This window comes from Heloderma suspectum, chromosome 4, assembly GCF_057233095.1.
Source record: "Heloderma suspectum isolate Gila_16-S chromosome 4, 16-S_ref, whole genome shotgun sequence".
In the NCBI taxonomy this organism is placed as follows: Eukaryota; Metazoa; Chordata; class Lepidosauria; order Squamata; family Helodermatidae; genus Heloderma; species Heloderma suspectum.
In genome coordinates this window covers 89,999,603-90,016,824 of record NC_139461.1, presented here as the reverse complement: position 1 = coordinate 90,016,824, position 17,222 = coordinate 89,999,603, and the positions used below count along the sequence as shown (strand labels likewise).

Sequence of the window (17,222 nt, the reverse complement as noted above, 5' to 3'; positions counted from 1 at the left end):
CCCATTTCTATGATACTCCCATCTCCTTGAATGAAGGGAAAGGATCGCACAATTGGCCGGCATTCTGAGGCATTTGTTTTCAGGTTAGGGAAGGTGTGCTCACACCACTTAGAACCGAGTGTAAGTCTCATAGTTATTGGAATCATCAAATGTTGTTTGTTCACTCCTTAGGCACCCACAGCTCCAAATGAATGTTGGTTGAGCTCAAACGTGACCATGGATTCTAGTTAAAATTATTGCTAGGCTTGCACAGTAGAAATCAGCAAACTTGATTTGTACAATGAATTAACTGAAATATTTCCCTTTCTGTGCTAGATGTGTCTGTGTGGGGTCTATACATTTCTAAAAAAAAAAAAAAAAGCCTAACAGTATGTCTTTTACATTTGTTCTAATAAGAAAAAACTGTAGCTTTATTCTATTTCTTTTCTTCTAAGAACTGAAAGAATTTCTAATAGTGAAAATTGAGTCTTCAATTTGACATAGAATCGATGTTTGTGCTGCTTTGTAAGAGTTGCTTTTTGTCTTTCTGCAGGTGCATATTGACTGAAAAGGAAATTTCGGCATGCATGCTTATAAATGGCTCTCTCTTGCTCTGACCCTGTCTCAGCTTGGGCCATCACTTCCCTATATGCACAGCTGTAACACTGAAGACTTGAAGCAAGTGTTTGTGAGACCTCAGAGAATGAAACCTGGTGGTGTTCGGAGCTTGCTGTTTGTACAGGAGGAACTCGTGTTAACACATCCTTTGAAATCGGGCCAGGTACAGTAACTCTTCTGTGGGAGGTTTAGCTGTGAACTAAGGTGTTGATTAGTATCTGGCTGCTTCACAGAACTTCCCTTTAACCTGGCTTCGTGAGAGAACAATCTCCCCTGGATTCCAGCAACTTTCTTCAAAGGATGTGGATGGGAATACATATTGACATGGAAACATGCCGCTAGCATAAACACCATGTCCTTACTTCCCGTAATGTAGGGGTGTGGAACCTCAGGCCCAGGGCCAAATCTGGCCTTCCAGGGTTTCCAGTCTGGCTTCCTGGGGTTCCCCGGAAGGCCATACCACTTTCTCCTGCCCCCACTCCTTTCCCCTACGACAGATCATTTGGTGGTTACCTGGCTTTTGTGCAGTTTTCTCCCCATACTCAAAGGTTCAAATGGGCCTCCTAAGGTCAAATTAGGGGCAGTAAGAGCTTTAAGTGACAATATGCTGGTATTCTTTGCATTTTAGTCCTGCACCTTTTGCCTTCAGCCTGACCACCACTGGAATGCAGCCGCCTGAGAACTTCTCTGAAATGGAATTTGGCCCTCAAACTGAATGAAGTTCTGCAGTCCTACTGTAACTTGTTTTATAGCAGCTCTAGCACAACAACAAAAAGTTCTAGTGTAACCCACTGGTATATTTTTCTTTAAGAATTCTGAGTGGGAATATACCTGCACATGCTCAATAAAGGAGCAGGGGTGTACGAATGACTTACCCCATTCTGCTGGGGCCATCCGCTGGGGTGGGGGAGGCTATCCATCCCTCCCCCCTCGGAATCCTCCCCGGCCAGCTCCGCTCCACGGGGAGCCCGCGGAGCCACCATCCGGGGCCGTCCGCAGACAGACTTCCGTCCACTGCTGGGCTGCGGCTGCCATTTGCGTCCCTGCAGTAGCCGTGATAGGCTACATATATATTTATGTAGCCTATCAGGGCAAGAGGCAGGAACGCAAATGGCAGCCGCTACGCCATTTGTGTCCCTGCGGTAGCCGTGATAGGCTATGTAAATATATACATAGCCTATCACAGCTACCGCAGGGATGCAAATGGCGTAGCAGCCGCCAGTTGTGTTCCTGCCTTTTGCCGTGATAGGCTATGTAAATAGTTACATAGCCCGCAGACCGGGGCAGCCATTCGCGGGGCAGCAGATGGCCAACACACATATAGGCTCCATCCTGGGGGGATTCTGCGGGATGGCGGGGGGGACTGCTCCATTCTAAAGAATCTGTCCTCACTGGAGTCCATGGCGGAATTCTCTAACATCCCTACTAGGGATGTCAGAGAATTTCGCCATGAATCTTGGGGAGACCGAATGCCAGCAGCCCCCCAAAATTGATGGCGAAACGGCCTGCCCCCCCGCCCCCCCGGGACGGGACTTACCTTGGGCGAATCCTCCTGGCGGTGGCTCCGGCGGCGGTTCGGCGGCGGCGGCTGTGGTGGCTGGTCTTCTGACCTGCTGCCGCCGCTGCCATTTCCAGTGGAAAAAACAAAACAAAACCAAAAAACATGATAGGCTACATAAAGATTTACGTAGCCTATCATGGCTAGATTTTTTAAAAAATACCATGATAGGCTACATAAATGTTTACGTAGCCTATCATGGCTGAGTAAAAAAAAAACCGCGCGTACGCAAATGGTGGCGCCCATGGGTGCCGCCATTCGCGTTCCTTATTTTGGCACGTCTAGTCTATGTAAACATTTACGTAGACTATGGCGAAAATAAGGAGAACGCAAATAGCGTAGATGCTACGCTATTTGTGTTCCCCTTATTTTCGCCATAGTCTACGTAAATGTTTACGTAGACTAGACGTGCCAAAATAAGGAATGCAAATGGCGGCGCCCATGGGCGCCGCCATTTGCGTACGCACGGGCTTGTTTGTTTTTTTTACTCAGCCGTGATAGGCTACGTAAACACTTACGTAGCCTATCACGGCTGACTGCAGGGACGCAAACGGTGGCGGCTACGGCCGCCGCCATTTGCGGCCCAGCCAGCCAGGATTTGGGGGTGGAGGGACGGAGCGCCTCCCCCCCGGCCAGAATTTTGGGGGGAGGGACGGAGCGCCTCCCCCCCAGCCAGAATTTTTTGGGGGAGGGACGGAGCGCCTCCCCCCCGCCCGAATTTCGGGGGGAGGAATGGAGCGCCTCCCCCCCACCGCGAATCAAAGTTTGTTCAAGGTAAGTGACTTTCGTACATCCCTAGGACTAGTGGCCATTGATAGCCTTTTCCTCCAGGAATTTGTCCAGCCCCCTTTTAAAGCCATCCAAATTGGTGGGTATCACTACACCTTGTGGTAGAAAATTCCATAGTTTAGCTATGTGCTGTATGAAGAAGTACTTCCTTTTACCTGTCCTAAATCTCCCACTAATCAGCTTCATAGGATGACCCCAGGTTCTAACATGGGAGGGAGAAACATGTCTCCCAATCCAAAGTACATTTACCAAGATGCAGTGTGGAAGAAGCTTTTTTTCTTCTCTCTGTAAGACCTTGAACCTTTGAGACAGGGCTGTTTAACAAGTTGCTCCTGTGTTGCTGGATCCTGCTCCATTTTGAGAAGATTGCTGCAGCACTGGAGTGAACTGACTGAGTAGAGACTGTTTTCTTTCTTTGGCCAGCAGAAAAAAAATCAAACTTCAGAGAGAAGTTTTATTCATATTTTTGTTGTAGACTCCAGCTCAAAGACAGAAATTTGGGAGGGCTGTGCCCAATGCAACAATTTTATTGTTTTGGTGGTAAGTGAATTGTTATGCATGTAAAATTATTACATGTGCATTATTGTTTTTAATTAAGAAATTAAAATGATATATGTTAATTTTCACTGTACAAGGCCTTTCCTGTGAGTCCTTTTAGAGACTCTGAAGAAAAGTGTTATAGTAGCACAGCAGTTCAGACGCAGTTTTCATACAGACCTCAAGTTCTGTCCCTATGTAAGGTAGACCTGGCCAAGCAGCCATGAAAGATTCTAGAAGTCCTCTGTCTAAGTATGTGATTGATACTAAAATTGTTGAGGTGAAGCCACACTCTGTTTAAGCTCTTCACTGCATTTTCCTGGGCCTCTGAAGAATTTTACAATCCCTGTAATTCAGTTCCATATAGGCTGGAGTGTTCAAGTCACAGGGGTGTAACTGCAGAATTGGAATGTACATATTTCTGGATCTTTATTGGGGCGGCTGTGCTGGAGATTTCATCCTACACTTAAAAATAATATCAAGCACTGTATTGCCAAAAAGGCTTTGAAATCCCTTTCTGTCTTCCAAAGCAAAAGAAAGGGCTTATTTATCAACATTGGACGTTTTGCTTCCTTTTTTTTCTTTTTTTTAGCAGGGGTTTTTGCATCAGAGTAAACATACCAGGCAACAATGCATGAGTTTACCAACACCAATTGGCCAGATATTCAATTACATTAACAATTAACTAGGGGCTGATTTACCCCTCATTAATTTTTAACAAAGCAGATTAATACTAAATCCATTTACCAGTAAGAAATCTCTGGGAACCCATACGGTTCATTGCATTAACATGGCTTTGGCACAATAAGCAATTATTTTTCACCCTGCTTAAAACATATACTGCCTGATAATTTTCTTAATGATTCTTCTCTCTTCTTTGGCATTGCTCTTTAGTTCCTTTTTCAAAAATGTAACAAAATGAAAACAAAATGTTAAATCAAAGCCCTTTTTGATCTTTAGATCTTGCATCCTCTCCTGTAAGTCAACTTCTGAGCTGAATGAATGGCAAAAAGTTTAACCACTAATTAACTAGCACTAACAATTTAATTGGGCCCAAAGGGTGAAGTGTTCAAAATTCATTAATTACTTTTCACAGCCTTTCGAAGCAACTATTCTGGAAGTATGATGTCTCATTTCAAAAGGAGCAAATAGAGAATCACTTTGAATTTTGTGCATATGTTGTGCACCCTTTTAAAAGACAGGCCACAAAAAAATATCCAGCTGTTTTGAAGGTTTGCTTTTTTAAAATCAACAGTGCTATCTGCTATGGGAAAACAAATGTAGATTTTTAAATTGCAGAAGGCAGATAATATGGCCATCATACAGACAGCGTATCTTTATTTCTTTGAAGGGTTGTGCACCTGCAGAACAACCTCTGCCCCTCCTTCTTTCATCACCATGGGTTCCATTACTGCATTTATAAGCTGCTTCAGAAACTCCTTCTAAACAGGAACATAAGAAGAGGCTTACTGGATCAGACCAAAGGCCCATCTTGTCTAGCATCCTGTGTCTCACCACTGCCAACATGATGTCTCTGGTGGGAAGCCCACAAGCAGGCCTAGGGCCAACCTTTGGGGGGTTGGGCAAGAGGAAGTTATACTTTACTAGAGTCAGAGGGGCCAGGTCTAGGCTGTAACCCTATTACCATGTGTGGGGAAACTAAAACTAAACTGCAGATCTTGCTTGAGCATTTATGGAAACTCAGTTCCCTGTATCTGTATAGCCATAGTCCAGATCTCATGTGACTTGCTGTAGCCAATCAGAAGTGGTGTAAGAGAAAAACAAGCAGTTGCTGGCCTAGTTGCCATTAAACTTGGGCTAGATCTACAGTAGTGTTTTTTTATCGGTATTGAAGTAGACTGATAACTGTTGGGGCATGTTACGTATTCCATATACTGCGTTTCGAGCGTTATTTCCCACTTTTTATTCTGTATTATCTGAAATACTGTAACAGATGTCATTGTGTGTGTGCTACAAGGTGTAAATGCACAAGAGGGATACAGTGTTACCATGATGGGATCGTAATGATATTCCATGAGGTATAGATCAGGCAGGACTTGTAGTCTGACTGACAAAGAGACTTGAGCTTCCATATGGCAGGTACTCTCTGCAGAAGTAGCAGTCCCAGAGTTCCTTGCGCACAGGCATGAGATTGTATGCATGGGATAGGAGCCTGATATGGGTGTGGGTGGAGTCCTCTATTACATGTTTGTACTACTCCCTGCTTGCTGCAGCTGGTGGTGGGGACAAATTACCATAATTATAATGGTCAGAAAATAAAAATAAAGCTGTTAAGTGAATTGGGTTTATTTATAAAATATTTGCAGCCATATTGGTCCACTGGAATAATACTATCTATATCTATATCTATATCTATATCTATATATCTACACACACACACACACACACACACACACAGAATAATATATTTATTAGGAGTAACCAAAACTTTATAAAAGCAAGCTCTGATGGACTCTTCATTAGGTGGGATGTTAAGGTAAACAAACATAGCAGAAAAAATAAAATGAGGAGTTTGGGGCATCGTAGAACAGTCCAGTCCCAGTATGGGCCATCCATTTCAAAACTGTGGAAAACCGTAATTTCAGAATTAAAATCGAACCTTTTCTACCATGACTAATTGTACTATGGGATGGGACTGTGGTATGTGTTGGGGAGGAGCCCTTGTTACAAATCTGTACTGGGCCCACAAAAATGATGTTTGGGCCCAGAGCAGGCCATGAAGGCACTAGCGCCCTCTCTCTCTCTCTCTCTCATTGTTTGTCCCCATTGTTGATATTTGAGAGGGTGCTTTCCTGTTTACCAGGTCATCAGATGGGGTGCTCCTGGTGGTTCTGCATGGACCTGTGGTCCATTTTGGAGTGGAGTCTTCAGTGTACTGGCTTCCTCTCTATAGCACTCCCTGCCTGTTGATGTCCAGGCAGGCACCAACATTGTTTTGATTTCGGTGCCTACCCGCTGAAGATATTTTTATTTCAACAAGCCCTCCCTGATTGACCAGCCATGGTTTGATAGTTTTAATTCTGTATTTTGATTCTGTTTTCTTTCTTTTATTGTTCACTGCTCGGGAATAGGGATGGTGTGGGTGCCTGATTCTGTCCAGGAATCTGGCGGAACTCCCCCTGTCCGCACCCCCGGGCTCCACTTGCCAAACCCTGCCCCTGCTTGCCCCTGCCCACATTCACCCCCTGCCTGCGCTCACTCCCTGCCCTGCACTCACCCCAGAGGCCTCGTTGAGCTTCATGGTTGCCATTTGTGAGAAATAAAATGGTGATCGCAGAAATGCACATATTTGAGTATGTGCAGAAAAGTGCATTTTATGAATGCGCATATTCACGTATGTACGAATACATGCATCTTGCAACCGCCATTTTATTTTTTAAAAAAATGGTGACTGTGGAGTCACCAGGGTGAGTGGGCGGGGGCCGCCAGGGTGAATGGGTGGAGGGGGCACTCACCCTGGAACAGGAGAGGTTCAAGCATGGTCCAGGCACTGGCAAGTTGGGGCAGGGGCTGGGCAGGTGCCCGGAGAACCCGAACCTGGGTGGATTCCCACATCCTACTCGGGAATCCTCTTGGATGTAAAGCAGTATATAAATCTTATTAATAAATTAAATTAATAGATAACATAAATGAACAGTTTCTCCCCCACTATTGCTGCAGCCCCTTAACACTCAAAAGCTGCTCTTGAGGGTCAGTGGTACAGGCAGGCTGAAATGAGAGGGGGGAATAGCAGCAGGGGCACTTGGTATGACTATGGGCACAATCCAATGCATCTTTAGATGGAAAGAAAAGTCCTACAACTCCCAGCATGCCCCAGCCAGGACTTATAGGACTTTTTTTCTGTCTAAACATGCATAGAGTTGTGCCCTAAATGTGTTTTCCTACTTGGGCTATTTGTGGAGGGTTCTGTCACTTCGTGTCATTATTATTATTATTATTTACACTTCTTTATAATTTTGAGTATGCCCACATATTCTGCAGTTTCCACTTAGATCTCTTTGTTCATTTTCCTTTGGGATTCAAGCCAGAAGGGAGAAAGAACTGGCATTTTTCAATTAAGCCAATTTGTTTTTCTCCAACTGTTTTTTCTCAAATCTTAAAACTCATCTGTTTTCCATGGCTTTTAAATTTTAAATATATGATGGTGTTTTGCTGCTGATGGATATTCTGAAAATGTATTTTATTGTAACTGGGTTTATTTAAAGTGGCTTACATTTAATATGATTTTTATTAATATTTTGTGGAATTGTATTTTTATCTGTAAGTTGCCTTGGGAAGGCTATGGCCTTGCAAGGTGGTTAAAAAATGGATTAATACATAAATGTGGAAATCAGAATTGAATATCTGAGTTGCCTGATAAATATTTGATATCTCTTTAACATCCCAAACCATTTATATCTGATTGCTCTCATATCACTGGCTGCTGAACTTGCCCTTTTCAATGAAAAAAAAGGGAATGCTCTCTCCAACTCTGATTTAGAAAGTGATCATTTATGGATCCCAATACATTTATGGATCCCAATACCATTCTAGTCTACTGGCAAGAATAACAAATTCTGCAACTGCTTCTTTCTGTTTCAGAGAGAACATTCTGCAAAAAATATTTGTGCAGACAACCAATGTGCCATTTCCTTTACAATCGGAATGAAATATTATAATCTTATTTAATATAAATCTGCACCTAAAAACATTGTGAAGTATGCAAAAACATGAACAACATCAAACACTATGAGATTTGTTTGTTTGAATACTATCTGGAAATCAGCTTGTTTCTCATTACTTTTCCAGGCGAAGACCGTTGCAGAAAAGGAAGATAATTCTCTGGCTGATAATGGGCCACAGTTCTTAGATGGGCCTTATGAAGCCACTGTTCCAGAAATGTCTGCTAAAGGTACTGTATGTTGTACTTTTCCGTTCTATTGATGCTGTCTTTGTGTTTATGAAGGAATTTTCTACCCCCAGGGCCCACTTGAGAGAGAGTTGAAAATGACTGAAGCCCACCAGTCACAAAATGGTGACAAATAGAGGCAGAATTTGGCAAATTCAGCTGGCAACTGCAGATCTCATTTTATATTGGTATCTAAGCCCGCTCTGAAAATTGCTAAATCCTTTACCAACTCTATTTCCTTGTAGTGGGGAGTTCCATAATTCAGCTTTCCTCAAGTTAAGTACAGACATTGGCTCTGGAGGTACCATTACTCAGCCTCCTCATTTGGGGAAGAATTTGCAGATTCCAAAGCTCTAAGTATGAGTTTCCACCTCTGTCTTGTACTTAGGTTCTTAGGTTAGTTACTTTTCTAGTAGTCTCACCAGTTTGCCTTCTGGCCACACCCACCATGGCAGCCATTTTATGAATAAGCAAGCCCCTCCATGGCAGCCATTTTGTGAGAGGGCCCATAGCACTCTCAAAATTCCAAATGTGCCCATTGACTCAAAAGTTTAGGGACCCCTGTTCTAAGTAGAGAAAACTGTTTATTTTATATATTTTCTCACCCTGCCCCATGCCTCTCAAAGTCTTCTTACCCATCTCCTGTCATTTCTTCTCCCCTTCTCCTTTCACACTTAACTTGTACCCTATCATCAACTGCCAGTTTCTTTCAGCTCTCCCTCTTGCCGCTTTTACATTCACTTCCTCTGTAACAGTTTCTCTTTCTTATTCCCTTCCTCTTTATTCCCAGTTGTTGTTGTTGTTATTATTAGTATTAGTATTAAGGGAAATAGTCGCCTTACTATCTAACCAACTCCTGATGCATATGCAGTGTGCATGGTGCGGCCATGGCACAGGTCAATCTGCAGCACTGGGACCCACCTGAAGGTTGGCTGAGACCCAGTGGTGGGTCCTGACTCACAGTTTGAAAAATGCAGAAATAAGGGATAGCTACTAGGATGTACTTTTTAAAGGATTCAAAACTGAAAAGGCTGCAGGCCTTAAACATGTGTCCCATTGGGCTGAATGGGATACATATTCTTATGCCAGTGTTAATGGAATCATCATATTGTCCACTCCTCCCTCCTGAAATACCTGCTTCTCTGAACTGCCACTAATACGACAGGAACACAGGAAGATGGCATATCCTAGGTCAGACCATTTGTTGATCTAGCCCAGTAATCTCTACTCTGACTGGCTCTCTAGGGTCTCAGGCAGGGGGCTTTACCATCACTGAACCCTTTAGTTGGAAATGCCAGGGGTTGAACCTGGACTCCCTGCATGCAAAGCACAGGCTCTGCCATAGCCTTCTGCAATCAGGTGCCCTCCAGATGTGTTGGACTACAACTTCCATTATTCCCAGCTAGCATGGCCATTGCCCAGGCTGGCTGGGAATGATGGGAGTTGTCACCCAACTCATCTGAAAGGGGAAGCTATGGTCCCACCCCAATATTAAATGCTCTCTTGTCTCCCTTCATTTTTCTTTGGTCTATTCAACTTTGATTACAAATCTAAGAAGGGGGCATTTCTATGGCATGCACAGAATAATAAATACACACTGCAGAAATGACACAGTGCAGAAATGACCCCAGAAGATCTTTACACTGAGATGAAAATCCCATAGGGTACAGCCCTGAAAAATTCAAAATCTTTTCAGTTTTGAAGTCTCTGAATTTGGTCAGGGCAGGCATGATGATTGAATTAGGCTGTGCAAATTGGATCTTCTTCTAAACAGGTCTAATCTCTCTCTCCTATAGCATTTTTCACAGTCTAGAGACTCACGTTCAGCTCTGCTTACCCCCACATATACTGTGAAGGTTGTCGTGGCAACTAGAACAAGTCCACTCTAAATTATTTGATCCCAGCTTGTTCCAGAGCAGTCATGGAAAAAAGTAGGGAGAACTTGATGGCAGATCAGCCAAGAGCTGCAGCTGCGCTTGTTTGTGTTTCTGCATGTCTGGTTTGCGATGTCTGGCGTACTTCACTGGATTCAACCTGTAGCCTGATTTTCACTTTCTAACTATCTCCTTTGGACTGGGTTGCTTCTTGGGATTTGAACCATAGTTTGCCTATATCAGAGCCTCCCAAAATGATCCATGGGTACCATGGCACTTGTGGAGACCTCCAGGAGCACGCACGAAGCTCTCCTCTCCCTGCTGCCTTAAAAAACGCTCTAAGAAAAACAATGGAAAATGTTAGGGCACTCTTCTTTCTCTCCTTTTCTAGCCTCCAGGCTTGTTCTTTCTCTCCCCTCTACCCCTTTGCCTTGTTATTTCCCCCTCCCATCCTCTAGCCTTGCTATTTCCACCCCACCTCTTTAGCTCACTGTTTCTCCTCCCCCAGCCTCTAGCCTTCCTCTTCCTCTACCCCTTTGCTTTGCTGTTTCTCCCTCCCTCCCAGCCTCAAGCCTTGCTGTTTCCCTCCCCCCCTTATACACACACAACACACACACACCTCTTTAGCTCACTTTTGACTAACCAGCCCCACAGCAGCCATTATGTGACTAGCCACATCCTCCCATGGGAGTCATTTTGTGATGGTGCCCACAGCAGTTTCTCGGATTCCCAAATGTGCCCATGGCTCCAAAAAGGTTGGTGACCCCTGGCCTAGATCATGCCCCTCCAGCATCTTGTGGGTTCTGTGAGCCTTTGAGCCTATGAGGAACATAGATTGTCCCTGTTCCTGACAATTTTCAAGATAGTTGAAAGTAGCCTCAATACAAGAAAAAAAAAAGGCTTCAGTCATAGTGTGCATTTAAATACACACCCAGATGCTATCACACATGCACACAGCCTCTTCCAAGATCTTCAGATTCTATAGTCTCTTCAGTACAGTATTTAGCCCCAAGTGAGGTGTAAGCATCAGTATGTGTATTAACATGAATAACATTAGTTTAAGATTTAGCATGCTTTCTTAGTGTCTTCTCCACCTCTCCCCGATATGCAGCATTTAAATTTGCTACACTAACAGAAAGCATAATGGTAAATGGCATCTTTTGCAAATACAAGGCTACAGTTTTCCTTCCGGCATTTAGTATTTTGCATGAAGTGCAATCTGTATAGTTTCAAATGTCTACAGACACAATACATCTCTAAAAATTGCATGAATGGAATGCAGTGTTCATACTTAGCATTTCAGTAGATTTGAAGCCTGATTTAAAACTTTTTCCATGTGGTTTTTCTGTAAATTTCATGATATTATACATACTGTTTAATTCTCTCTATTTTCTAGTAGTAGTCAATCCTGAAGCATCTTTTATTTATTACATATTTATCCCACCCTTCTTGTAAGGGGATATATAGATATAGATACAGACATCTATCTCCCATATCCTTATAACCATTCTGGGAGATAAATTATGCTGAGAGATAGTGACTGGCCCAATGTCACCCAGTGAGTGAATACTGCATTCCAGGCTAAATTTTGAAATCTAAGAGATACACATGAAAACTCTTGAGTATGTGTGTGTGTGTATATATACATACACACACACATACATACACACACACACACCAACAATTTTAAGTTCTTCAGTTCTACACACCTGTTTTTTTAGAGCTATTAGAAGTAGTGTTTGGAAGCTATTGAAGAGGAACAAGTTCAATGCCATTGTTGACTTGCCTCTGCCAAAATTATGAAATTATTATTTTGCCACATTGCCAACATTTTCCTGAGTGACATTATGATTATGCAAAAAGCTAAATATGTGGTTGGTTATCATAATGCAGATTTCGGAATTCAATGTTCTCAAATTTTCTCAGGCAAGTGTAAGCATATGTTAGGGGTGCAGAACCTCTTTCAGCCTGAGGGGTAAACTCCATTTCAGGAAGCTCTTGTGGTTACATTGCAGTGGTGGGCAGAGCCAACCACCCCCAAATACCAGCATATTTGAGGCTACAGCTGCCAGTAACTAAGCCTTAGGAGAGGCATTCCAGTGTTTTAGAAAGGGGAAAACTGCGCAAAAGCTGGAAAACCACCAAACAACTGGTGGTTGGGGCGAAAAGGGAGGGGCCAGGAGACGGGGGCATGAGCTTCTGGGGAACCCGGGAGGGCTGAATTGGGACACTTGGGGGGCCAAACACGGCCCCCGGCGTCTGAAGTCCTGCATCCCTGGCATATGTAAATAGCACTCCAATTTGTGGGCCATAAGAATAAGACATAAGAAGAGCCATGCTGGATCAGTCCAAGGTCCATCTAGTCCAGCATTCTGTTCACACAGCGGCCAACTAGCTGTCAACTAGGAACCCACAAGCAGGACATGAGTGCAACAGCACCCTCCCACCCATGTGCCCCAGCAACTGGTGTACATAGGCTCACTGCCTCTGGTACTGGAGGTAGCACATAGCCATAAAGACTAGTAGCCACTGACAGCCTTTTCCTTCAGGAATTTGCCTAACCCCCTGATAAAGCCAAATTGATTGCCATCACTACATCCTGTGGTAGCAAATTCCATACTTTAACTATGCGCTGTGTGAAGATGTACTTCTCTTTATCTGTCCTGAATCTCCCACCAATCAGCTTCATGGGATGACCCTGGGTTCTAGTATTTTGAGAGAGGGAGAAAAATGTCTCTCTATCCACATTCTCCACACCATTCATATATCCAATGTGATATTTTCCAGTGACTCATGGGCCTGTCAGATTAATTACATCCCTAAAGCCACTTAACTACAGCAAAAAAAGCAGGTACTTCTTCAGTACTCAGTAGTGATTCTACCTAAACTGGTGTGGTCCCAGTGAAGTTTCCAGAAGCGTAACCAGATATATTTAAGATGTATACTGCTTGCTACCTTAAGCATACAAATAAGTTTCCATATAACTAACACAAGCTGTTAGTTTAGGAAGTTACTTTTGAGTCTTGAAAACAGCCATCTTCCCTATCAACATATTTACAGATAATGTGGTAGCTTTATATCAGCAGCTAAAAGTCCTCAGGGTACTGCTGACTAATTTATCAGTGAAACATCCAGTGGCGGAATGTCTTGGGATAAGTTGTGATAATGTGATTCTATGACAGAAAGCTATGAAAAGTGGCTATAGGTCTTGCTTTCCCCATGAGGGAGGTCGATTTGTATTTTTATTTAGAAGTTATGTAAGAACTGAGTTAGACATAAACATTTATATATATATATATATATATATATATATATATATCTCAGACTGCTGAAGAATATTTCCTTCATGGGTATAATCTCTAGTCTGAAGGCCCTTGGGGATGGTCTCAGAGTCAGATTTAGATCTAGGACACGGCTGACTTCCAACTAGAGACGAAATTGTCTTCTGTAGATGGATTGTACTTTCTGTTCTTCAGTGGAAATGCTCATTATAGACCTCAAGGATATAAAAAGCTATCAGAATCCTGTTGTGTGTCTCAGATGCATTGCTTGTTTTGACTTTCTTTCTTTTAAGCTGCACTACAGGCATTAAATTAGGGATTAATATAGTACTCCTGCTTTGGTTTTTCATACAGAGTCCTTTATTGCCACCATTTAAACCTATAGCCAGTGAAAAATTAAGAGGACACCTCATGTTCATATGTAACACTTTTCTTCAGGGTCTTTAAAGGGACTCTGAGGAAAGGCCTTGTACAGGGACAATTAACATATATCATTCTAATATTTCATTTAAAAACAATAATAATACACATGTTATAATTTTACATGCATAACAATTCACTCATCACCAAAACAATAGAACAGAGCACAGCCCTCCCAGCGTTCTGTCTTTCAGCTTGAGTACACAACAAAAATATGAATAAAACTTATCTCTGAAGTTTGATTTTTCTGCTGGTCAAAGAAAGAAAACAGCCTCTGTTCAGTTCACTCCAGCTCCACAACAATCTTGTCAAAATGGAGCAGGATCCAGCAGCACAGGAACAACTTGTTCAACAGCCCTTTATACAATATAAAAGAACATAAACAACAAGGAACTCATAGTGTTTGTAAAAAAAAAAAAGACTCTTAAAAAAAATCAAAACAACCTTTCCCTACTGACCTGTCTCAAGGGTTCAGGGTATTATAGAGAGAAGAAAGCAAGCTTCTTCCACACTGCAACATTGGTAACTACCTAAAATGGTGGCCATTCCCTATCTTACTCCTTTACTGAGCAAGTGCAGGAATATTCCCACTCAGAATTCTTAAAGAAAGATATGCCAGTGGGTTACACATACATAAATACGGTTGCAAAAGCTGAAGGTGTAAATAGGGATGGCGGAGAATTCTGTCATGGACTCAAATGAGGCCAGATTCTTTGGAATGCCATTACCATATTGCTTGGAGGAATACAGCCGCAAATGGTGTAGTGGATGCCACTTGCGGCTGTAAAGCCTTGTTTTTTTTACCTAAATAGAGCCATAAACGGCTGCAATTAGGTTAAACTGAGGGCTTTACGGCTGCAAGTGGCGTCCGGTCCAATACACCATTTGCATCTGCGTTTTTGCCCACGATAGGCTTGTTACCAGTAGAACCCATAACTTACAGATTACTACCATAGGCAGAATGTCAACCAAAATTAGCTGACATGATAATGTTAATGATAGCCATTCACAACGTGAGATTGAGTAAAGATCTGCACAAGATTTAGAGAATGTTAAATTAACTAAATGGAATCAGAAAATGCTTTCAGATAAAAATAGCTTCTGCCTGCTTCTGGCACTCTCCTAATTTATTAGATAGACATACCTCTTCAGGCAAAGAATTCCAGATTACAGGTTGCCACTGTAAAGAGAGCTCTATTTCTTGCACTAACAGATCATACTTCATTAAATAAAGGGACAAGAAGCAGACTTAAGATCCAAGGAACGTGGTTATGGTAGTGTTTATATAGACGTATGAGCCTTCTCTGACTCTTACCCTCAAGAGAGCTTGAAAAGTAGGAAGGTTTATGTCAAATATATTATATGAAATAGAAAAGTAGCAAAACACGTAACTGAGGTTGATGTTGTTTTTAACCTGGCAAACATTTTTTTTTTCCAGCAAGCAAATACTCCCATAATAACTGTGTCTTTCACTTAATGTACTTCAGGTACTTCAGTGATTCAGGTTACAGCAACAGATCCAACTGGTGTCCGCCTGTTTTACAGCATTCCTCCAGAACAACCCTATTTTTCTGTCGAGCAAACAACAGGTATTGCTTGATATCTATATAGCTACTTGAGTATTGCTAATAAGCCACTTACGTGAGAAAAACCTGAAAAATAAATGGTTGATGAATCATAATAGCACTTCATAATTTTCATCAAATCCATCTTCAAGAGGATTCCATAAGGCACATAACTGATGGTATTTATCTTGCTAGAAATGCGGATTTGGGGCAGTATCCAACTGCGTAATTCCACTAGTGCAAATGATGTAGAAACTATGCACAAGAGGAGAATCAAACTGAAGTTGCATTTGTGTAAGCACTGTTGTGCAACATGTTGCACAAGTGCTTATGTAACAGAAAGATTCAGCAGAGCTCCATTAGTGCTGTTTGAGTTTTCAGAATGACACCATTGGATACTGCCCTTGAGATGGAAAGTCACATATCCAGTGTTACTGAGTGAGTAAGGAGGGAGGGATTCATGTCCATCATGCCTCACACTGCTTGCTGAACCCCCACCAGCTGGCTGGCCCTGTTCACTATGCCACGCAAGCCACTGAATGGTCTGCAGGCACCCGTGTGCAGCGTGTGGCTGCCTGATCCCTTGCTGAGACACCATTTCATGAAAAAAATAGCGGCTCGGTTTTTTTGTAAATGTAATGTTGCATAAATGGTGGTCTGCAGACTGGAATCCAGGAGACTCTGTGTGTGTGGGGGGGGAGTCTGCCGTCTTCCTGGACTCCAGCGGCATCCCTATGAGTGAGTACATGGGCTGGAACCTTCATGTCACCTGGATCACTTTGATATCTGCCATTGTTGTGCTATTTTGTATTTCCTGTTTTCATTTCCATGCACAGATGCAAATTTGCTTTATCCCTATCATCTAAGCAGTGGCCAGGGCTCCCAGCACTAACTGGTAGATGCCTGTCCCCACTGGTGCCTGCTCAGTGGCTGGCTGCTGCTGACACCAACTCCTCAAGCAGATATAATGGGTAAGGCCAAGGATTATTTGAGGGGTGTTTAACCCTCCAACAAGCCACGCTGCCTGGGTTTGGATGACACGATAAGGCGCGGTTGGGCAGTGATTATGAAAATTGTGTCCGGCACAAGTGCCGCAGCTTACAACAAGTTCTGATCATGTGAACTGGGTCATGGCGTTCCACTGAGTCCCCACAACCTGAGTCAAGCTCCCCAGTCCTAACCAGCACTTTCTCTCTGGCTGTCAGCATAGGAAGGGTAGGGCACTATGTTCTTGCTAAAGGGGATGCCTGCCTGTAAGTTATAATACGGGGCCACACACACATGCTCCAGGCAGCCAGGGAACATAGCTGGTGGGTGCAGGATGGAGAACAGGTCTTGCCAGTTCTGCTCAATTTAAAGGTCAGCGCTTCTTGTTCTGAAACAAAGACCAAGAAGGACATCCTCTCTCTGCCTGAAAGAATATAGGGGTAAAGGGTGCTTTCATTCTCAGGGTTTCACAAGCAAGTAGGGTTTCATGAATGTGCCAGTTACTACCCTTAATTCTGTGTCCGTACGTTGGTGTAACACAGTCACACAACAAAGAACCCAGCAAATTGCCCAGAGAAACACCCCAAATTGTAAAGACTGCCCTTGCACCCTACAGTGTGTATTAACTCTACAGTGTACATGTGCATGTATTTTCTTCAAGTTAATGTGACTTTGATGCTGTCAATTGAATGGAAAACAAAACAA

General features: G+C 43.0%; 1 protein-coding gene across 1 annotated transcript in view; it reads left to right on the top strand.

Moving 5' to 3' along the window:
• Positions 1-532: 532 nt before the first annotated feature.
• LOC146347136 (cadherin-19-like) overlaps positions 533-17,222 on the top strand; it is a 67,594-nt gene continuing 50,904 nt past the window's right edge. The window contains exons 1-3 of the mRNA XM_084848106.1: positions 533-760; positions 8,291-8,393; positions 15,453-15,554. Of these exons, the coding sequence (XP_084704232.1) occupies positions 563-760; positions 8,291-8,393; positions 15,453-15,554 (403 nt within the window). The 5' untranslated portion in view covers positions 533-562. The remainder of the gene's footprint in view (positions 761-8,290; positions 8,394-15,452; positions 15,555-17,222) is intronic.